The sequence below is a fragment of the Electrophorus electricus genome, chromosome 14 (genome assembly GCF_041902795.1).
Source record: "Electrophorus electricus isolate QZ-2024a chromosome 14, ASM4190279v1, whole genome shotgun sequence".
Taxonomy (NCBI): Eukaryota; Metazoa; Chordata; class Actinopteri; order Gymnotiformes; family Gymnotidae; genus Electrophorus; species Electrophorus electricus.
In genome coordinates this window covers 24,084,169-24,106,973 of record NC_137510.1, presented here as the reverse complement: position 1 = coordinate 24,106,973, position 22,805 = coordinate 24,084,169, and the positions used below count along the sequence as shown (strand labels likewise).

General features: G+C 42.2%; 3 protein-coding genes across 4 annotated transcripts; all 3 read right to left on the bottom strand.

Annotated features, from left to right (window-relative positions):
* Nucleotides 1–609: 609 nt before the first annotated feature.
* cops7a (COP9 constitutive photomorphogenic homolog subunit 7A) lies at nucleotides 610–6,104 on the bottom strand. Its single transcript, XM_026999161.3, has 8 exons — nucleotides 6,081–6,104; nucleotides 5,136–5,258; nucleotides 4,595–4,670; nucleotides 4,420–4,508; nucleotides 3,363–3,565; nucleotides 2,984–3,089; nucleotides 1,755–1,924; nucleotides 610–1,057 (listed from the first exon to the last, which is right to left on the bottom strand). The coding sequence occupies exons 2-8, from the start codon at nucleotides 5,256–5,258 to the stop codon at nucleotides 1,018–1,020; spliced, it is 807 nt and encodes a 268-aa protein (XP_026854962.1). The 5' UTR covers nucleotides 6,081–6,104; the 3' UTR covers nucleotides 610–1,017.
* Nucleotides 6,105–7,388: 1,284 nt separating this feature from the next.
* Nucleotides 7,389–10,058, bottom strand: cldc1 (C-type lectin domain containing 1). 2 transcript variants are annotated; one of them, XM_026999165.3, is made up of 6 exons: nucleotides 9,571–10,054; nucleotides 9,273–9,377; nucleotides 8,934–9,077; nucleotides 8,327–8,478; nucleotides 7,909–8,030; nucleotides 7,389–7,714 (listed from the first exon to the last, which is right to left on the bottom strand). In XM_026999165.3, exons 1-6 carry the CDS (start codon nucleotides 9,668–9,670, stop codon nucleotides 7,552–7,554), a joined length of 786 nt encoding a protein of 261 aa, XP_026854966.2. In that variant the 5' UTR covers nucleotides 9,671–10,054; the 3' UTR covers nucleotides 7,389–7,551. The 2 variants fall into 2 exon arrangements, with proteins under 2 accessions (XP_026854966.2, XP_081552959.1); XM_081696833.1 differs by lacking the exon at nucleotides 9,273–9,377 and having other exon boundaries at nucleotides 9,571–10,058.
* A 4,919-nt stretch (nucleotides 10,059–14,977) lies between these two features.
* trim108 (tripartite motif containing 108) lies at nucleotides 14,978–22,574 on the bottom strand. The gene is made up of 4 exons (XM_081697029.1): nucleotides 22,214–22,574; nucleotides 16,663–16,757; nucleotides 15,745–15,766; nucleotides 14,978–15,438 (listed from the first exon to the last, which is right to left on the bottom strand). The coding sequence occupies exons 1-4, from the start codon at nucleotides 22,572–22,574 to the stop codon at nucleotides 14,978–14,980; spliced, it is 939 nt and encodes a 312-aa protein (XP_081553155.1).
* Between the last annotated feature and the right edge of the window lie 231 nt (nucleotides 22,575–22,805).

Sequence of the window (22,805 nt, the reverse complement as noted above, 5' to 3'; positions counted from 1 at the left end):
GGGTCTCTCTGATGCATGCACACACACCCCTCATCATCTCACACATGCAGGTGTGCAGCTGCAAGAGTTCACAGAAGCCATCTGTTCTGGGAGACTGTGAAACACTGACACTCAGTCGCACCGACTGAAATTAACACTACTATTTATAGAGGAGGGGGGTAGAATGAGAGAAGACAGTACGTTAAAAAAAACTGCATCAAGATAGAGAGCAACAGAGAAAGACACTGTTAATATAAAAATGGATCATCTCTCACACTCGTCTCTTTTGGAGAGGGTGCCAGGAGTTAATTGCTGCCATTAACGTCATGCAGGGGAAATGGAACGAAAGAGGCAGAATGCAAAGGAGAGAAAAATGATGGTTCCAGGCAGTGCCTAACAATTTGTGTGGTAGAGCAGACACTCGTAGGCAAAACACATCTGGAGGGATGTGATGGCTCTAATGGTGCATGTTTCGGTGTGTACGATCAGTGTGTGTGTGTAAGAGATAATTAATGCCATGACCTCTAAACAGACAAAGCTCCCTCTGTGACTAAACATTTGCCACCACTTAACACCAGAGAGAGAGAGAGAGAGAGGGGGGGGGGGATGAACATTATGACGGAGTGGTGATAGATGGAAAATGTTTATTCCTTTATCAATTTACATCCTAATTATGGATTAACGAAACTCAAAACACTCCAAGAAGGAAAATGAATAGGGATTAAGCTAAAACATTTACAGCACAAGCATACACACATACACTGGGACGCGGTTTCTCTTGCTCAAACACACACACACACGTGCGCGCGTGCACACACACTCACACACAGTCTTCAACAAGGAGCTTGTATTGGTAATGTTGCAATTACATGATGTCTGCACAGCCTTGTTCTGAGAAAGCTGAAATCTGCTCACTAGTCCTTCTGGGCATGTAAATCCAGCTGTCTGCCAGTGTTTGTCTGTCCTGGGTTTGTGAGTGAGTTCATCAGGGAGCCTGTAACGCGTAGCCTCGGTCCGGATCTTTCTGCGCCTCTGCGCTCAGTTAGACTTGGACCAGATCTTGCCACTCCCGCGAAGCCTGTAACACACACAGAACCAACATTCAGGCAGTAAAATGCTATAGTGTCTGTCTACCTCATCAACGCTGAACAATAAAGGATATAATAAACTGCACTGTAAGTAAGATTATTTTAAAAAACAACAACAAACAAACAAGGTAAAGGTTGCAATTAAAGTGACCCTCCAGTGACAAGCATGGCGCGGGGTCGTTGGGGGGCATCCTACTAATCTGCTGATCAACCTCATCTACAAAGAACCTCCAGCTGTTTTGTTTTCACGAGGCTTCAGCACAATTAGCAGATCGTCGGGGCATAATTAAACCTGTGGGTCTGTCAATAAATCACATAACGCTTAACCAGGGCAAAGTGGAACTACAGCAAACACTTAATACTAATGAAACTAATGACTGCAGACCCGTGCTCCCTCGCTGCCTTTCCCCAACGCTTCATTAGACGCACAAGTCTCAGGTTTAACATGGCTGCTGCGATTCCAGGGCTGAGTCAGGGCTGAATCAGGGCTCTCACATGTCACTCATCCTGGGTTGAGTGCCTGGCCCAGTCCTCCGCAGGGCAGTTTAACAGGGCATGTACCACATGTCTCAGCGGTGGCAGTCTTAGGACAGTTTAAACAGAGCATGACTGACTGGCTGACTGGCTGACTGCTGTAGTCCATGACTACTATAGCAACTGCTCCAACCTAGGTACATGCCAACTCACCCTTTGACTTTTGAACTCTTTTTGCCTGGTTGTCGTGGTTCCTGAGAAGAGGCGGGGTCTCGTGGCTCTGCAGGTTGATCCGCGTCTTGATTGGATGCTGCACCGCCAGGGGCAGGCCCAGACGATGGAGAAGCAGAGCTAGCCTTCAGTGTTTTCTGTAGGTTTGACACCTGGCCAAGAGATGAGAATGTTTACACTGGGAATTATATCCGCAAGCCCCCCAAAAACAAACGCACACTCTGAAACAAAAGTGCTCCGAGCAGTTCTCAAGGGATGTGCCACAAACCCAGCTCAGTTTGGATTTGCCTTCTGACAGCGGGACTCAGAAAACCCAGCATTCCCCATCAAGTCTAATCTACGTCATGGAAGCGAAGATCAATTCAAATCCGATTATGGTTGGCGCCAACGCAGGCTTCAGCAGTGCATGTTCGAATCTTGTCAGAAAGAAAATTCATCAGCGTAAGGAACAGGGTCACGGTGTCCAAACTGTCCAAGAGAACGGCCCTGAAGTAGCCGGGCTCGGAGGCGTGGAAGGCGGTGAGCAGCCAGGCGTGTGGCGGTGTAGAATTCACAATGAATTGTCTTTCTGACAACATTATTGTAGGGTATTGAAGAAAAGCACATGCACTATAAATACTTGCTGTCTGAAGTGCATACACACATCTCTATATGACATGTAATTATTGGGAGGTGGGACAATGTGACAACTCACAAGCAGCTAAATTAGACCATCAAAAACACCGCAAATAAATAAAAAGCAGCTAAACTGAATGAACAGTAAAACATAATTGTTCTCACTGGGTCTGTAACTACTGCCTTAAGCTACACTCATCAGCCGGTTTGAAATACATCAAAGATCTTTTGAATTGGAGAGTGAGCCTCCATCCAATAGCTTTGAAATGGGGCCTTCCACAAAGCACTAAGATATCTTGATTGTTCTCCCACAACACACTAGTATTGCAACAGAAGGCTTGAGAAGACTACAGATCTGTACTTCACACCGTGGCTTATGTCAGGAGGATAAATGAGATCCTCCAGAGTCTAAAACTTCACACTGTTGAGACTCGAATGAGTCAAAGTAGAAGTCAGAAGCCTGTTACGCCCAAAATCCCACCATGTATACCACCAAGGATGTCCACTTACCATTCTGAGACAAACTGAAAGTGTCATGATGCAGTAACAAGGGATGTATTTAACAGTCCTTTGGACAAGATAACACACTTACTAACCTCAGTCTCCACTTGAACTTTGACCTTTAGTTGGCTCTCTCTGTACTGATTAGCTCTGGAGACCTGCTCCTCAATTCCACAAAGCACCGCCTCACATCCCGCACACCTGACAGAGACAGAAAAAGAGAGAGAGACACAACGGTTTGTATCACATACACACTGTAGTGCACAACACAAACAAGCATTCTGGTGGTGTAACATCCCTCTTCAGTCAATGTTTACACATGCTCTCTCTGACGCAGAGCGCCCGGCGTCCCATGAGGCTCTCTTGCCAGCTTAACACACACACACACACACACACACACACACACACACACACACACACACACACACACACACACACACACACACACACACACACACACTCCACCATGCTCACCACTCCTGCAGCGTGTTGGCTATGTTGGGAAGCTCATTGGGGCCGAGGTCGCGGCCTACGCTGAAGTCCACCTCCACCTGCTGGTTGCGCTGGTCCAGCTTGCCGTGGATGATATCGCAGTAGACAGCCTCGATGAGCAGGTCCTCCAGCTCACGCACGTTCTTCAGCTCCAGCTGCTGCAGTAGCAGCGAGTACGGCAGACACTGCGACCACACACAGCGCATGGACCCCCATCACTCTCAGCACCACTCAGCATTACAAACCCCGCCTCCCCCTGCCTGCGTCAGTGTAGACCTGTCCTGATACTGCAGTTTCCAACTCACACCCTTCCTAAAATAGTGACAGTTGATACCATTATCATTAAACAGGCGGGTGGAGGGTGGTGTCAGACAAAAACGGTCCCTCTTGGCTTACTTTACTTATGATTGGTGCTAGCAGGGCTAAACACTGCAGTGGCATGAAATATCATTTTAGTAGCACACAGAGGAATACAGTTTGAAACATTGTCTTTATCAGGTTTGAAGTGTATACTATTACAGCCCCATCGATATGCATCCTATTTAAACCAAATAACATTATTCCACTCTCATTCCCTAATCTTGTAACTACTACCATATCTTTCACTGTTAGATACTGAATACGTCATAGCATTTGCTAAAAAATGTTCTGCAAAATCAATAATTCAATAATAAACAGTTCAAGAAAGTAAAGGCTGCAGGCAAAAAAGATCGATAAAGTTTTGCCCTTCTTTCAACACAGCTGCATTTTCTGTGTAAGAAGCAATAACAGGACATCCACATCGTTTAAAGCACTGGTAAAGGCGGGGAGAGAAAAAAAAAAACAAATTTATATAAACTTTCACATTTTCACGTTCGAGTACATTTAAAGTTAGTGGATATTGCATTTCCTGAAAAAAGTTCCTTCAAGGGCACAGTAGCCCTCTGCACTACAGGCACAGTAGATACGCCCCCAGTGTTGATGTTCCCTACTGTAGAATTTATCTGTGGCATTCAGAATATATAACGTTGATGAACTGCTAATAGAACTGAGTAGGTACCTTAAGGTTGGAAGCTAAGCTGATGATCGACAGGTGTCGGAGTTTGTTCTTCTGGGATGGGGTAAGTTCAGGGAGAGAGGCCTCCCTCTCTGAGGAGCACAAACACCCACACAAGCGTCAGAGGAACCCGGTATGCCACAGCAGAACCCATGAAGCCTGTGTCCTTATGGTTTACCTTTGTAGTCAGAATAGGTTCCATATGCGAAGAGATTGAGGAGCTGATAGACGGGAGCGTGAGGGCCCACCTCCAGCTGGAGGGACAGAGCAAGTGCGAGACAGACAGAATACCGATAACATGAAGGTGTGGCAGCACTTGGAAACTGGCTGTTTATAATGACACTGTAACATTTACATTAATATATATCACATCAGCATGATGCAGAACAAAAATTAGGATCATGCACTTTTCTCTCAATGGTTCCTTTCTCGGTTATTATTATGATCTTTATTAAATCGGCATCAATAAAGTAAACCTGAGGTTACGCAAAGAAAACATGACATGTAACTCTTAAATCTTACCCCAGTGAACAAGGAAGTATGTAAAGAAGAAAAAAAACTATAACACTTTTCTGGAAAATCGATATAATCTATGGTGATGTCACAGTCTGATTTATATGCCATAAACATGGAGAATGTACACTGATGGGTAGGTTAACTCTACTAGGTAGACTGAGCTTGGCTGGCATTAGGCCTGTGCGCAAGTGTGTATGTGCTACCTCTCGAACGTTGGGCAACTCCAGTATGTCTGAGAAAACATAAAGTCCAGGTGTCTCCAACAAAGAACTGATAGCCTGAGCCAAAGCAGAACCAGATAGAGACAGCAGCTGATCCACCTCCATCTGAGAGCATGAAAGAAAGATGTAAAGTGATATTTGATATTTTTTTGGATATTGTACCATATGGCAGAGATACGTTGTAAGGCAATCAAGGAAAATGAAAAGATAATTAAAACGTGAAGAGTATACACAAGCTACTGAAGATGACAGATGCTGTAAAATGTGCGATGTTAGACAAAAATATACCCAGCTGTCAAAACATTTGTAATGCGTGTCATTAAAATTCTGTAAATTCTGTGGTTTCAGCAACGTTTATTTGTCAGGGAGCTGCACCAAAAGAGCAGAAATTAAAATGACAACAGGAACGTAGCACACAAGACGTGTGCTTTTACCAAGTAACGAAATAAAGCCAGACGTGGTTTAAGCGATGAAACGATGTAGGCATTTTAGGTTCATGGACGTACACAGAAATTTGTGACATGTGGCTGGACTTTAAAATGAGCAGAACGACTCGCAAAACGGGGACGAGGAGTAGAAGCCAGTTAGTAGCTAGCAAGTTACGGAACGACCTGTCGGATTAATGCGCTAATAACGTTTAAGAGTGACCGAGGCAGCTGGAGTACATGTGAGGATTAGACTTGCTGCAAAAAAAGATCATTAAGAAGTGGCATCAGTGCGCAGTTTTAACGGAGCACGCCGGTACTAGCAGGCTAGCTAGTGCTACATGAGCTAAGCTAGCTAGAAAGTACAGGCCCGAGTTCGCTTTAACCGCATTTCATAGTTTACTGACTGTATCACAGACTGCACTAAATATGCTTCAGTGTGAGTTAGCAAATGGTGTCATTATGTGTTCGCTTTGAGTGAATATTAATGAAAAACGTTCACCTTTATAATGATAAACAAGGTAGTCTTGCTCGCTCCCCGTCGTCCCAGTGATACTTCCGTTAGCTGACGTTCCACAACAAAACAACGACTTGTCTGATAGGACGAAACGGAGGTGTTGTTTGGGGGTGGGGGTGGAAGAATAGGGCAGGCCGGCATTAAGCCTCGTTAGCGCCACCTATCGTTAGTGTGGAAGACAGCACCACGCTGCAATCATGAAAAACAGGAACGTACGGACAAAAAGTAACGAAACAGGCAAATAATAAAAAGCAAAAATAAGATTTAGCTGGACATAAAAGGTGGTAGTAAATTATTTGAAAACTGGTGTTAAATTCTTTTTACAATGTAAAATAGGTTAATACATGCTAATTAAATTAAAAAAAGGTTTTAATAAACCAAATTCAAAAAATATTTTTGAGGTTTAAGAACTGGTGAAAACTGGTAGAAGATTTAAGTTCCTCTTAAAGCCCAGTTTAGTCTGTAGGGCAGCTAATATAGTGATTCAAAGACAGGGGTATTAAAACAGACGAGTCTCTTAATAACACAGTATTATACTTTGATTCTATTACAAACAAAGACAGAGTTCTCCTATTCAATGGCAAGGTCATGTCAAAAGTGTATACCAGCTCTTTATTAAAGATATCTTTTTAAGGAAAGACGATGCTTCTCTCTCTCTCTCTCTCTCTCTCTCTCTCTCTCTCTCTCTCTCTCTCTCTCTCTCTCTCTCTCTTTCTCACATGCTACGACTGAAAGCAGGTCAAATTGCCCTTTAGATAAAAAAAAAAGTCAAAATACCAAATAATTCTGACACAACCAACTTTCTTATATAGATAATTACATCTGTAATCCTGCACATGCATTTCTGCCTGATTTGGAAATATACATGTTTTCATGTTTGTACAAAAGCAGCTCACATTATTGTTACAGTGCGGTCTCGTATTTACATAAACCTCTGCTTATTAAATCTTAAACCTGATGATTTTGAATGGTACATTCTATATGTCAAGTAGACATAGAGAATATATGTATATAGTCAAGTGGATTAAATCCAGCCCTTAACTTAGTGTTTCTAAATGTCATATGGAGTTTTCGAATTTTTTTTAGATAATTTTGGATAATAGTTTAATGTGTTTTAGTTAATATTTTAATCTCTATATTTTCATGTGTTTTGTTCCTATAAAACATTAGTTCTTAAACACCCCAAAAGGCTCTCTGTAGTGCCTCAAAACACCAATCTCCAGTCAGATTTGTATCTTCACAGGGTCACAGGGTTACAATCAGTAACCACAAAGAAACCAAAACCCAACCAAATTCAGTACATATCCAGGTCTTTTTATTAATGAAAAAATAGTGGGGAAAGGCACAGTAGATTGCATTCGAAAGCAACATTCAAACATCAAAATATACGTGGTGTCTTCTTTACAATATCACAATTCTATTCACAGTATTTTCTATGGATGCTGTGGCATTTGATTTAATCTGTACTGACGGCATCCATCTCACAGATCCGTTTGTAAAGGAAGTCACAGGGCACGTCGAACCAGCTCTTAGAGTGGGACTCCAGCACAGCACAGTCTTCACCATGTTCACCCCCAGACTGATGATTATTGGGTTCTTTCTCCCATTCATTCCAGTACCTATAGGGGGCAGCAGTGAGCAGAGGGCGTCAGAAGATAAGCAAGGTTACAAACTCTGCTCCCAACTCCTGTCAGACTTGGTGTCAGATGGTGAACGAGCCAAAGACATGGATACTTTTAGTTATAAGTATTTGAACATGTACGTATGTGTGTATATGTGAATCTATGTTGCATGCATGTTTACATGCTCTTACGTTTTATTGACAAGCGTGTTGTCCACCCATTTCCACACCCCTTCCACTTCAGTATCTGACAAGCCAATCCAGTAATGGTAGTCATACCCGCCAAAACTACGAGCCAAGTTCGCAAGGGCATCCTATATCCAAATAAATGCACAAACCAAAGTAAATAACAACAATAAATAACAATATAATAATAATAATAATAATAATAATAATAATAATAATAATAAAAAGAAGAAGAAGAAGAAGGAGAATTCATTAATGAAATTAAATGTAAACAAAAAAAACCCCAAACAAACACTACACTTCCACTTGGAACAAAGAATATACACAAAATGCAAGCTATTATCGTTTACATTTTGTTTGTATAGCTGGAACTGAGCAATTTAGTGAGCCACTTCCTGCCACAGACTCCCCCCCACTGTCTTACATGTTGCTCATGGGTGTGCAGTATTGCTAGATAGCTGCCCATGGATGCACAGTTCTCCTTGCTGTGCTCCCAGTTCAGCTTGTCGTCACTGTAGTAATAGCACTTCCCCTCGAGATGGGTCCAGCCCCCAGGACACGGTTGGCACTTCCTCACTGGAAAATACGGATGTGGGTCAGTGGGGGGTGGGGGCAGTGGGGTTGGAGGCCGGGGGGTGGGGTGCATATATCCCCCTCCCCAATAACTCCTGCTCACACCACTCATATAATGTGTTTAATTGGGTTTTTCATATAAAAAATTTTTAAAAAGCTGAAATGAAACCTACACCTCTGATTTTTGACAAGTCTGTGCAACAACCATGAAGCAATTCTGCCTTGTCTGAGAACCAGGTTGTCATAAAAGCTCCATTCATGCCACTCCCTAACAGACGTGTCTGACATTAACAAAACCAAATGAGAGCAAATGTCATTGAAAAGGAGCATAGTCAACAGGGCAGATTGTGGTCTTTGTGAAAATGGCACACTTCCAAGCTCTCGCTGATGCAGCCATCCTTCCTGCCGCAGTAGCTGTACTTTGCCATGTGGGACGTGTGTGTCTGAAGCTTTCTCACCAGGCCTGGAGCAGCTCTTCCCCAGAGCAGTGTAATCGGAGCACAGGCGGGAATAGCGTTCCTGCACAGAGCTCAGCTTCAGGGACACTGTGGAAACTTCCACGCTGCATGGGCTGGAAGAACCCCTGGACCGACTGTTAGTCACTGCAGGAGATGTGTGTGTGTGTGTGTGTGTATGAGAGAGAGAGAGAAGGAGAGAGAGAGAGAGAGAGAGAGAGAGACAATAAAAGATAACTTTCTGAAAAAGTATCCATTTAGTTTCTTCTTTGAAAGGCTAAACCATAGAAACAGAGACATTCCTGACAGACCTTGCTTATGTGTGGAAGTGTATTTACTTACAGAGAACACCCAGTACTATGTTCACACAAACAGAGGCCAGCAGAGCGATGAATATGAAAACAGAAATCTGTCCCTTCAAACATTCCATTCCTTTCATGACACCTCCTGGGATGTAAGAATTGAGTGTCACTGAGTCATGGTTGTTAATCACAAGGTCTTAAAACACAGATTCATGCAATGGATTGAATTACAGCTGCAAATTTGTGAATGGACGTCCCTCCATGATGTGTAATTGCTCTGACCTGACCCCTTCTCTGCCACCCACCAGTATCCAAACACACACATACATGTGTATTACCTTGGCTGCCCTGTGACGTGTAGAGTATAGGTTTATTTCCTCTGCCTGATGCATCCTCTGTGAACTCTTGCAACGTGTTGTAGTTCTCAGTATCCGCCATGTCTCTCAGTCTCCGAATACCCAAAAAGTCACACAACCACCGTGTTTTTCCCTCCCAAAAATACAGAAGCTTAATTTGCTGGATTTAGGAGATTTATTGGCAGTCCACAACTCTGTCTCAGGTCTTTATGATCACAGAGTGTGGTCTTGTTATCCGTGCGGTAGCCAGCTGCCTGTCTGTGGTGTCGAGTGACGAGAGGACCTGGAGAGTTGAAGATGTCTTGGGAAGAAATCACTTCTGTATGCCTTTCCTTCCGACCAAGTCCAGACTTGCTCTTTCCTGCTTTTATCCACCCGCCTACTCACACTCTTCCCCCTTATGTACAGACACGCAAATGTCCCATAATCTATGAGTCAGAGAGAGAAGGGGAGAAGGTGAAGGAGTGTATGAGTGAGAGTGAAAGAGAGAGGGGGGGAGGGAGAGAGAGAGAGGGGGAGAGAGAGAGAGAGGGAGGGAGAGAGAGGGAGGGAGAGAGAGAGAAAGGGAGGGAGAGAGAGAGAAAGGGAGGGAGCTAGAGAGACAGAGAGTAGTAAGAGAGGGAGAGAGAGAGAGAGTAGTAAGAGAGGGAGAGAGAGAGAGGGTAAGAGAGGATAAGAGGGGCTAAGAGAGGTCGTTGCCAAACAGCAGGGCTCCAGAGGGGGGCAGGAACTAGCGGGAAACGAGAGATAAAGTAGGGGTTGAGCAATTCTGAAATAAACCCAATCAACATTTAAAAACTGCTGTGATATGGAAGTAGAAATTTCATAACTTAAAAAATAGGAACATTGAGAACTAGAACATTTTGTGTACAAGGACTGACTCATCTCATTCACAAAACATTTTATAACACTCCACTCATTAATTCCGATACATCAGTTTTTGTTCACTTATGTTCATGTCTAAATAGTTTGCACAGGTGTATGTGTTTATGGAAAATATATTATTCAACGAGGAATGATTTTCAGGTCTCCAAGCAGCTCAATCCCTGCCTGTTAATCACAACACCCGCACCGATCGTCCTCGCCTGAATACTAATTCTCTCCACCCGTTCCCCTACTGAATGCTTCCTATGTAAACATTTTTCCCCCTCTCTATCATCGCAAAGTTTTTTTTTTTTGCCTCGTTCCTTCATATAATACCTTCTAGTAAAATCCTGATTTCCTTTTGATCATGCCTGTTACTCTGCTTGGTTTGTTTTTTGACTCAGGATTTTTGGATTGTTGATTTGGGACTTTTGCGCTCTCTCACTTTGGTTATGACGCTAGCCTATTCTCATGATTTTTGTCTTTTGGAATGTGTTTTTGGTCCTGTTCACTCTCCTCTCCACCTCGTGTGTGGATCCCTTCCTGCCAGTGTTTTGTTACAATGATTTACTTAATTCCTTCAAAATCTTTCTTCTGGGAGTTAAACTCCCAGAAATCACTCAGTGAATACTCAATGTAGCTGACTGTCTCTGCATTCCAAGAGCACATGACTAATTTGTTTTCAATGTGGGTGACTAAGCACATGCATTTTCTAAATCAATGAAACGAGTAAACAAAACAGTTATATCATTCTGATTACATGCATGGTAAACATTGACAGTGCTTTCAGACAGTGCTTACAGCCAGCAATGGACAAGATAGAGTGAGAGAGAGAGAGAGAGAGAGAGAGAGAGAGAGAGAGAGAGAGAGAGAGCACAGTGTGAGGCAGGGAAGGCATGCCTCAAGATGCTTTTCTGTACTAGAACACAGATGGAATGAACTCCCACAATCCCCACACACTACAAGTAGTATGTACCTTCCTTGGGTGCATTCTCCCTGACAGAGTTTTATCTTATATCCCTGGACTCAGTTCTAGTGTACTAGTATAAGGATTTGTTCCAGGAAGATGTCTAAACGACACTGTTGGTTGCACTGGAAGAGTGTCTGCTAAGTGCTTTAACTGTAAATGTAAATGTGGACAAAACTGAGATGAGACATTGATCTAAGTTCAAACCATGACAGCGCAGTTGGACATCAGAGTTCTCTCACCCGGGTTGGTATGGTGAAACATGACAGTGCATTTTCTCCTATGTTGTAAGACCTTAAAATGTTTTTTGGACCTCAAAATGCAAATATTATGCTCCAAGTCAACCAGATTATGCAAAACATTGCAAAGCTCACACACTTTTCAGGCTTTACAGATATTTTTTATTCCAGTTGAACCAATCCCTCTAACACATTTAGGATTTCAGATAAGTAACTTATAAAAATAAATAAAATGTAATAAAAATACAAATATTACAAAATATTCAGTGAAGCAAAACATACACAACACATACAGGATGAATACAACACAAATGTTTGTCAGTTACGGTAAATCATGAACTTATTCATTAAAAACGGTTGGTGGATTTTTTGGTTTGTGTATGTATGTACCAGTTTGGGAAATACCCGAACAAAACGAACATTTTGAATGGGAAAGCGAACCATTTAAGCTGCTTTCCAAGGCTGATTTCACAAACCTGACCTGACCTCAGAGAGATAAGACCTACTGTGTCCAAAAGGACATTCTGTAGTTATGAGCCTGTCTAGGCTGGGAGGCTGTAACACATGGTCTGAGTGCAAAGCGCTACTAATGAATAATGGGATGCAAACCAGACAAACAAGCTGATGACAAAGGTCAAGGGTATTTACAATTTTGGTGTTCAAAGACAAGAAACTGGTGCAATAATGTCAGGGGTGACCCAGGCCAACACAACAAACACAACCACAGTAGAAACAAAAAGAAACATACATTGACTACACTGGTATAAACAGAGATAAACCAACACCCAAACAAAACGGCAGCCACTCCCTACGACCAGTGTGTAGCTACTATATAGAGGACAACAAATACAAGAAACATATTATCCAGCAACCAAACCAATAAGGCACAAAGAAAGCTATAAATCAAGGGGCAAATCCAAAGTCATACAGACAAAGCCAAGCAAACACAAGATAAAAATGCAGTGACAAGTCAACACTAGTAACACCAATCTCCTCTCTAATAAGCCCCAAGCCCCCCCAGTTATGTGTGGACCTCTACCCAGAAGTTCCACATTAAGAAATACTTTAAGAATTATAACAATTATAAAACACCAAATACATCTAAGCCAGGGACAGGGTGTCAGCTACCACATTCTCACTTCCTTTTTTGTGTAGGATATTCAAGTTGAAGCCTTGTACAATGAGGGACCAGCACATAAAATGCTGGTTTGTGTTTGCCATATGGCTAAGAAAGACCAAGGGATTATGGTCAGTATATACCGTAATCGGCTGAGAATTGCCGTCAATATAGACTTCGAAATGCTGCAGCGCTAAACAAGAGAGCAGGTGTCTCTTTTTCTATGGTTCTCTATGCTAATTGATGTTTTACAAATTTCTTTGAGAAATTACAAACAGGGTGTTCTAAGCCTCGGGTGTCCCCTGCATGAGGACAGCACCAGCACCTACACCATTAGTATCAACCTCCAGTAAAAAGGGACGCGTGCAGTCAGGAGCAGCCAGAAGTGGTGTATGGCATAATAATGCTTTAATAGCATCAAAAACATCCTGGCACATAGGGGACCACTCAAAGGGAACTTTCTCAAGGAGTAGGTTTGTTAGAGGTGTCACAACTACAGACACATTTCTACAAAAACATCTGTAAAAACCAGCCATACCCAGAAAACATCTGAGACTCTGTTTGTTGTCCAGGACATGAAAGGACAGAATGGCCTGGACTTTGGCATCCCGAGGACGAACCATCCCATGGCCAAGCATTTTACCCAAGTATGCTACCTCGCTCTCACCAATGTGGCTCTTACCACATTTGTCTAGATTTAAAACAAGCAAAGCATCCTGCAACTTTCCAAAAACCATTCCTAAAGTTTGCAGGTGTTGCTCCAATGTACGAGTATAAACAACTACATCATCCAGGTAGGCTTCCCAATTCGGGAAATCACCTTGCACAATATTCATATTCAAGTCACTGAAAGGTTGAAGATGCATATTTGAGACCAAAAGGCATGACTGTGTATTGCAGGAATTTATCACGGCTGGCAAAATCTGAAATGTCTGAGGTGCGAGGAGTAAGCGGTACCTGCCAATAACTCGTTAGGAGGTCGAGTTTACTCACGAAATTAGCAGGTCCTATCCTGTCAACACAGTCCTCCATGCGAGGCATGGGGAAGGAATCCTGCAGTGTAATATCATTCACTTTACGATAATCCATGCAAAAGCGAAAGATTCTGTCAGGTTTCAAAACCAGAAGACAAGGGGGCACCTGTTAATGTGGATGGCTTAACCATTATCAAGCAGACGTGTTGTTTTCTCTTCCAACAAATCATGCTTACGGGGGTTTACTCGATAGGGATGTTGTTTTATCAGAGGGTGTGAGCCTACATCTATATCATGCTATACAACAGACGTACACAAAGGAGTATCAGAGAAGAGTGACAGGTATCTCTCAGAGTAAGGAGGTCATCCTGAGCTGAGGGCTGAAGTCTGACAGCTTCTCTGGGAGACATCGTAGGGCTTCTGAGTTGGGTAGATGTGCACAAGGTAGACAATTGCGAGCCAGGTGTAACCCGTCCTGCGGTGAATACTCAGCAGCAGCCTTAATCGTAGCCAGGGTACAAGGGCTTGATGACGAGGAAACCACATCTCGATCCACATAGGGCTTTAGCAAATTGATATGACACATACGTGTCTTTCATCTATCATCAGGGGTAGCCAAAACATAATTGGTAGGGGACAATCTTTTCTCTATCACACAGGGACCAGCAAATCACGTGCTCAACATTGGCAAAAGGGCTAATACCTTGTCACCAAGCAAAAGCGAAAGACCAATAGCATTTCAGTCAAAATTGCCTTCATAGCTGCCTGAGAGCCACTAAGATAGTTAAACATTTTAACACTGTTAAAAATGTAGAGAATCACAATTGTATAATTGTAATGTCCTTGTCAAATGTTACTGAATTTGATTCATAATATGCAATTAGGCATTTCACTCTGGCTGCTTTGTCTCACAAACCAACCAACCACTCAAGCCACAAACAAACAAACAAACAAACAAATTTGAGTCACTCCTTATCTTATTTTCAGCCTGAAAAAACTGCACTCTGCATGGTAGCAGATCCAAGAGCAGGGCTGCTGAACCTTGGGCTGCTGAACATACACTCCAAACTAAAACATATCTTCATCCAAGAGGTGTTTGATTGGTTACTTATATGAATCCAATAAGTGTAGGGGTGCTTACAGAATTAGGGAACTAGACTTACACACTGTTGACAGCATGACTAGACTCATATGAGCATATCACGAGAGGGTCAGTGTTTGTTTTTTTTCAGTTGCGATAAAGCCCTGGAAAAAGACTAATTGAGCAGGTCAGGTTTGATCTGTAGCTCTCCAGGTAAATCAGAGACATCCTGTCAGCATCATAGAATAACACTTCTTCTCTCTCACAGTCTAGATAGAGCCCTATTTTACTTGGCTTTCTGTGGACAGAAAGCGAGACCTCCTGTCCATCTTTGCTTAAAGTGTATCCTTTGCTGTATTTAAGGTGTAGGTGGACGTCTTTCGGCGCTGTTGCCTTTGGCTCCTTAACTCCTACACTCCAGTCTAACTTCTTCCCAACCTCCACTTCCCAGTAGTGCTGGCCTTTGCGGAAGGTCTCCACAGAGTCAACCCCAGGGCTGTAGTCCTTGTAATAAGTGGACCGTCTGTCAGTTTGCTGAATAAATGGGTCTCCTGTTGACACCTTCAGGTAGGAGTCTATGGGGTCCTTTATGTTCAGATTCTCAGGAACTGAAGGACAGCCACTAATGAAATAGCTCGAGGCTAATATTCCAGTCTAGCCAAACATGCTAACATAGGCAACAATGCAATTTCATATGTGAATGCAAAAAGCCTCCAGGTACCATTATGCTAATGACTGCGTGCTAATTGGAAGCTATTTCTTTTATTAGTGAAATAGCTAATTAGTATTATTTCCACTATTTCTTGTTTCTCAAAGCAAGAAGTATAATTTACTTCTTGTTACTATGGGCATAGAGACAGCAATAAGAATGATCTCAGCTGTGTACTGTTTATACATTAGAGTCATTACTTCACTTGGTTCGATAATTCCCATCATCTGACCAATGAACAGGAAGTCAGGAATCACACTAAACTCTTTCCCCCTTGACTTGTAAGTACAAATGAAGTCAATATGGGCATCCTTTCGAACTGCGCTGAGATCTGGGCTGATAGGTGCTTGGATTTCATCTGAAGGATGTTTCAAAGTTGAAAATTGTTGGCATTAGCTCTTAGTTAGACATGGCTGGGTTTCCCAAAAGTGCCCTAAAACAAAGATTATCTTTAAATGGTAGAGTAAGTATTACACTGAACACACTTTCTCTCTTATATAAAAATGATCTTAATACTATGATAATTTTGGGAAACGGGGTCCAGTTTCACCATGGGAACTGTATGCATTGCACCCCTGAAATGACACTCACAGAGGCAGCTAAACTTCAGTTTCTCATTTGCAATATTTAATAATGACAGTTTGGTTTTTCAACTCATTCTCTGTATTCTATCACATCGTGTTCTCTCTCTCTCACTTACTTTGTACTTCCCCCTCTGTAACTTCCATCCAACATCACATATTCTTTAAAGTGAAACCAGCCCATTTTACAAATAACAGTGGGATAACAGGGGGACTGCACTTCAACCAAGTTACAACTGTTTGTTGTGGTAGAAAACAAATGGATTTTGAATGACTTTTGTGAGAATTATTCTTGTAAAATCAAGGCTGTTTTTGAGGGCAACTCATATGCATGTTATAATGCATTAGTATAACAAAATGAACACCAGCTGTGTATGGTACAATGCCACAATTTTCCCCTCAGAACAAACAGAGCATTCAGTGTAACACAGCAGTTGCAATATGTTGATGTTGATGCACAGGTACAGTCTACAGTTGTCAAAAACACAACACTGACAGTATGAATTTCACAGTGTTTTTTAAATACAAAAAAACTGTCTTACCTCAGTTTTACTGATCTCAGACACCTGTTTTTGGACCATGTCAGCTATCTGCCTGTTCTCTTTGCCAGTAAACCCATGGCACCCATCAGCACCACCTAAAAATGAGGAGCAAACAAGAGTAGCAAAATGTGAGGCATTCATTCTAAAATTATGTGCACATTAGAGGGTTTTCCACTTATTTTAGCCTAGTTTGATTCTACCAATGGCAGTCAATGCATAAACTAGGCACCTCTTCTGCCTTTACTGCATAGCCTGTCCTCCACCCCCCAGATTAAATGTTATTGTTTTTTCTTTCTTTTTTATTCCAAAATACAGCTCAGAAGTCCTCAAAACGCAAGTACAGTTCACAAAAGTGCTGCGTATGCTACACGTTAGTTGTCTGCCAGGCACACCTCTCACTGTGCATTATAAAGAAACTACCTATGTACATTTTTTTTCTTTCTGGCGTAAATTTATAGCTGGAGTTGGCTGACCTTGCTGAATTATTGTGACAATTTCAGTGAAGAAGGTTTTTCTATTAGGTATGCCACAATGTCTGTCTCACTTGTAGGTGCCATTTGAAGTTCACTGTTATGGTAGCATGTACATAGACGGCAACATTTTACTAGCAATGCTGTAGTCCCTTCTTCAGAACACTAGGAAGGGCCAGGCTACTATAGGTCAGCTCCCATACTGAAAAGCATACATTTTATTGGTCAGATTTCCTGTCATTTTGTCACTTATAGACTTACATTACAGAACACGACCTTAAGGAGCACATAGGCATATACATAAAAGCGATACTAATGAGACGTTTTGATTAGTACTACTGGAATGGATTATCTTGTAGTTTGAGACATTTCACAAATTAATCAAATAGTACAAGCTAATTTATTTTAAAATTTTAACTACAAAATTGACTAAAATGACCTTTTTAAGATAAAACAGTTGAAAACAGCTGCAAGCAGAGATCCTTGGGTGCAAGCAATGAAGCAAGTTTTACTGCTAGGTTCCAGAACCCAGGACCAACATTAGGTGGTTTCAGTGAGTGCCAGTCAACATTATGATGCTCAAACACAGAAGGCATTGTAGAAAATTGCCAGGACACCACACAAGAGGTAGTGGCTACCAGAATGAAGTGTCCAGGCACCTGGAGTGCCTGACCATACCCCAGCTCCTGCAAAGAGAACTGTAGATCTTCTGTCCTGATCCCCAACATCACCCAAGCAACATTATCAAACCAGCAGTCACCCTGCAGGCTTGCCCTAAATGCAGCTTTCATAGAGAGGTGGGAATATTTGTATAGTAAGCAGCGGTATGGAGGAAGTTTATCCCCAGGTTCTCAGCAATTTCCAACCAGAGCTAAGCATGCCATGATCCAAGGAAATATCACATGGTGTGTCAAACCGGGTCAGACGCAGTGTCAAATCCAACTGCTGATGAATTCCTGTGCTATGTCAGCAACAGTAGTCAACACCAAGGACAGTGCTTCGAGCTACCTGGTAGTTCTTTCCCATATCATAAGCAGATAAGTGAAGCCCAGAGAAGAAGGGGGCCCATCAGGTTCACATTAACATGATAAAAATGATACTCAAGCACCTTGAGGTGCCAAGGGAGTCTTAACATGTCTATGATTTTTAGCCCACTGGCACTCAATACAGGCAGTGGCCCAACCACAGCCATGTTTCATAAGACCATGGCATACCAACTTAGAGGCAGCGAACTTTATTGTGACCTTTCTGCCTGGGTGTGATAGCCCATTAACAGCACTGAAAACTCCAATACCTAGGAAATATCTGTCATGGGTGACCAGTGATGTTACAGTGGCTGCAAACTTTACCAAATTTGATGTCACAGGCCAATGATTGTTCTTCTATATGCTCTGGTCCACCATCAATCCTGAGTAATCCAAATGCAAATCAGCCCTGCTTAATCCAAACCCAAATGGACATCAACTGCAGCCTGTGAAAGGCAGCCTTTATGTTGTTTTTGCCCTGAATATACTTAACATCAGCAGTGAATTTAGAGATATAGCCCAGATGCCTCTGATGTCAAGCTGACCATGCCTTGAAAACTTTAAAGATTGCAAAGGCTAATAAAGGATGTGAATGGTCAGCCTAAAAGTAAGAAAAGGAAATGGTGAATGACAAGGTAGAGTGCAAGTAACACACGGACGGAGCTGCCAACTAAAAAAAGCAAGTGACTGCCAAGCACCATCCACAGCTATTCATAAACAGCCCCTAAGGCACAATCTGAAGCATCGGTCATGAGGAGAATGGGTGCCTCAGGCAGTGGGTATGTCATCATAGCTGCATTAGCTAAATCTTAGTGTCCACAAATGCCTTAGACATGTCCTCAGATCAGTGTATGGGGTGTTTGCGGGTTTTGCCGCGACAGGTCAGTGGCTTGAGGAAGGAACCCATGAACCATGCTCAAAAACTCCTGAAGGCCCTTGGTTGTTTTAGGCTTTTGGAATTCCAAGATAGCAGCCACCTTAGATGGCAGATGGATTGTTCCATCTTTGGAAGTGTTGTGACCCAGGAAATCAAATGATGGAAGACCAAATTGGCATTTATGTGGGTTTACATTGAAGTCATTCTGGCTTAGGTGTTCATAGAAGGTACAGAGATGTGACAGATAATCTGTTTTGGAGGTACTGGCAATGTGTATATCTTTCATGTAGATGAAAATAAAATTAAGGCTTCTTAGGACAGAATACATAAGTGGCTGAAAAAGTTTCACAGCATTTCTCAAGTTAGCAAATGAACATTTTTGAAAGTACAAAAGGGGTTATGACCACTGCCTTGGGAATGTCTGCAGGATGGACCGGTACCTGGTGATATATGTGAGCAAGGTATATTTTAGACAATGTGAAAAGACCTGTACATGAAGGTTAGGGTTAGGTAACAGGAGTGATGGCGTGACTGAGGCAGCAATAATCATCTGTCTTGGGCACCATGTGTAGTGGAGAAGCTCAAGGGCTGTTTAACTGTTTGACTGCTTAGGGCAGTGGTAGCTTAGTGGTTAAGGTACTTGTGTTATAATAGCAGAGTTGCTGGTTCAATACCCCTGAGCGAGCCCCAATAGCTCAAGCTGTACTCAGTCATAATTGTAAGTCACTTCTGGTAAAAGTGTCAGGTAAATATATCTGATGGATTATGCTAAACACTTCCATGTTCATGAATTTGAAACTTTTGAAACCATGACTGATGCCACTGGTGGAAAAGGTTGGCTTAATGAAATCAGGACATTTTCCCAGAAGGTCAGTGAACCCAGGGTTGTGGTTAGAAATAAGCTGCAGTCTAGCTGAGTTGAAATTGGCCACAGATTTAACACCCACTGGCACCAGGAGGCAGCTTGTTTCTCAAAACTTCAAGATAGGTGTCACTGTTTGGCATTCACACTATAGTGATCATGGCAAAAACACAATCCAGGGTACTTAGACTCCTTTATTGCTGGCTCTGGCCACAAATTAGCTCTCCTCGTTGGGTTAAAGGTGGCATCGAAATGGGCTGGAACTGTACATTTACATTTATGACATTTAGCTGACTTACAGTTATGACTGAGTACAACTTGAGCAATTGGTTAAGGGCCTTGCTCGGGGGCCCAACAGTGAAAACTTGGTGGTGTTGGGCATTGAGCTTTTCTTACTTTAGCTTATTGGCTAGAGTAGTATGAATTTGCCAAGGCACATACTGCAGAAACAACTTTCTATGAATGAAAGAGTACCTAAAAGTATCAGTAATCCATCAATTCATATAGATTTGCATCTGCAAGGCCAGGTTAAAGAAAGCAGCTGGAGGGCACGTTCAGACTCAGCTAGGCCAAAAGTCTTTAATATGTAAGTCTTCGTGGTGTCCATGGAATTCTCAAGCTGATGTATTGCCCTTGCTGCCGTGGAGCTGCTGAGTGAAATGACAGTGTGGTTCTTCATGCCGTCCATGCTGATATCACACAGTGCAAACTGAGCCTCTGCCTACACGATCCACGCTGCAGCCTATATCTCCCAAAATTCTGGCAATTTCCAAGCAACTACATTGATTGACATGTAAGAGAAAATATCTCTGGAATCAACAAAGAGTGTTGGGGTCACCAATGTGGCATTTGTGAAAAAGATAACATATGAAAGCACCATTTCAAAGCGAACAACAGAAATGAGATAACTTTAATATCTTTTTTATCACAAAGTAACAAAAACGAACTTGTTGCATCATCACCAATGTGATTCTTCATTATTTAACAGCATTAACTGTCGGTGATGCTATTGAGTGAATTATATAATAACAGTTATGTTCACAATGATGCACTTTCACCAGTCTCTGTTGTTTGATTTAGAGTTTTTTTGCATCTCAGGAGTTTTATTTTTTAAAAACCAATACTTTTCTATGTTTTATAAAGGGGAATTCAGCAGTGAGACCAAGCGCCCACCAAATGTTGATTCAAACCAAATGTTGTATACATCCACAACATGTAACTCTGTACATACCATATTGGTCTGATGACAGTTGGATACCTCAGGGCTGAGTTTTAGCCTACTAGTTAGGAAAAGATCGGGTCTTGGAGACTGACGATTCCAGAGGAGGATACCCCAATCAATACCCCAAACAATCTTTACATGTCCAGCCAACATCCTTGACATACAAATTTCATGGGAATTACTCAAAACATTGCTAAATCACAGTAGTTTTGAATGAAAAAGGACAACTAGGAAGGGTTCACTGGCATTTAGAGGTCATATTATATATTATGTATAATGCCAGCATGTTTTTGATAATTGTTGAGATTCAGTCTCTTGCAAAAATTTTATGTCGCATTTATGAGGATTGAACAAAAAAAAAAAGACATTTTTTCATATTATGTAAAATCTAAAATGCAATTAACAGACTACCTGAACCAACCTTATTCACCAGGTTCCCGTAAGAAAAAAAAAGGTAAAGGTACTTGACTTGTAATCGGATGGTTGCTGGTTCAAGCCCCCCCACTGCCAAGTTTCCACTGTTGGGCCCCTTAACCCTCAATTGCTCAAGTTGTACTCAGTCATAATTGTAAGCCTCTTTGGATAAAGGTGTCAGCTAAATGCCATAAATGTGATCCCAATTTAGACCCAAAAATATGCTGCAACAGGCATAATTCATTTTTAACAGAATCACCAATGTATTACCCACTGAGGCCAGTTGTTACCAAATTTGGCAGATATCTTTAGAACATGATGTAGATGTGTGAAATTTAGTTAGAATCAGAATACAGGTTTAGAAGTTTAAGCCAATTAAGCCTTCAACCCTACCAACGTGTAATGTACCCTGTGAAATGTGTGGATTGACCTAGTGAGTTACATTTTCACTGTGTAAATAACAATCAGGCATAAGCAGAACTGATATCACACTTGGGTGAAAACAGAAATGGTATAAACAGCTTTGGAAGAACACCAAGTCATGGATCTAACAGATAAAGGCTAGTACTTAGGTTTTTAATTTTTTTTTTACCTTGTTACGTCAAACCTGTAAATGAGCATTCTCATTTGCAGGTTTGACATGGTGCCCATGATGCTTCTGCCCGTCCCAACATACCACACATACAAGCTTTTGGTCTGTTTCAAAACACAGCTTTAGCTTCTCATCATGTTCAGCGCACACCAGGGTGTCAGTCAAAGCTCCTGGCCCGTCTGTAGGTGAAGCACTCGCCTGGGGTTCATTCTGGGTGGTGAGGTGCTCTGGCAGCACACCGGTCACAGTCTTCAGTAGGCAGTTGGGTCGCAGGTCGGTCGCGTCGTAAAGCATGTGGCACTCTGGGCAGGAGCTTGGGCCCAGGCTGGCCCCCAGATGGCCCATGATGCATTGGTGGCAAAAGGCATGCTCACAATGTAGGGTCACAGGATCCTCGTTATCACACAGGCATGTTGTGCACTTGATCTGGAGCGACAGCTGGGAGGCCATGCTAATGACAAACTTCGCCGGTCAGGAACGGTGCGCTGAGCGGTGCTCCTTTCTCGGAGATCGTTCCAGAAGCGCGTCTCGTATTATATATAAATATGAATGTCACTGACAGTTTGTCATTATTGTACCCGATATTCCTGTCACAAATCAACAAACCAGACCTGCATAAATTCTTCAAGTAAGCAGGCTGCAGATAAAGAAATGAATTCTCACAGCTCGTTTCTTAGATCT

Bases quoted from the DNA above. Each gene is read 5' to 3' on its own strand.
- trim108 (XM_081697029.1), bottom strand. From the start codon at position 22,574: ATGGCCTCCCAGCTGTCGCTCCAGATCAAGTGCACAACATGCCTGTGT. The intron at 16,758-22,213 runs GTGTGGTATGTT...CCTCATTTTTAG, and splicing joins AACAGACCAAAAGCTTGTAT to GTGGTGCTGATGGGTGCCAT. The intron at 15,439-15,744 runs GTGAAGTAATGA...GCTGTCCTTCAG, and splicing joins GATGGGAATTATCGAACCAA to TTCCTGAGAATCTGAACATA.
- cldc1 (XM_026999165.3), bottom strand. From the start codon at position 9,670: ATGGCGGATACTGAGAACTACAACACGTTGCAAGAGTTCACAGAGGAT. The intron at 9,378-9,570 runs GTAATACACATG...CTTACATCCCAG, and splicing joins CACGTCACAGGGCAGCCAAG to GAGGTGTCATGAAAGGAATG. The intron at 8,479-8,933 runs GTGAGAAAGCTT...CGTATTTTCCAG, and splicing joins GAAGAGCTGCTCCAGGCCTG to TGAGGAAGTGCCAACCGTGT.
- cops7a (XM_026999161.3), bottom strand. From the start codon at position 5,258: ATGGAGGTGGATCAGCTGCTGTCTCTATCTGGTTCTGCTTTGGCTCAG. The intron at 3,566-4,419 runs GTACCTACTCAG...GTGTGGTCGCAG, and splicing joins GCTTAGCTTCCAACCTTAAG to TGTCTGCCGTACTCGCTGCT. The intron at 1,058-1,754 runs GTGAGTTGGCAT...TGTGTGTTACAG, and splicing joins AAGAGTTCAAAAGTCAAAGG to GCTTCGCGGGAGTGGCAAGA.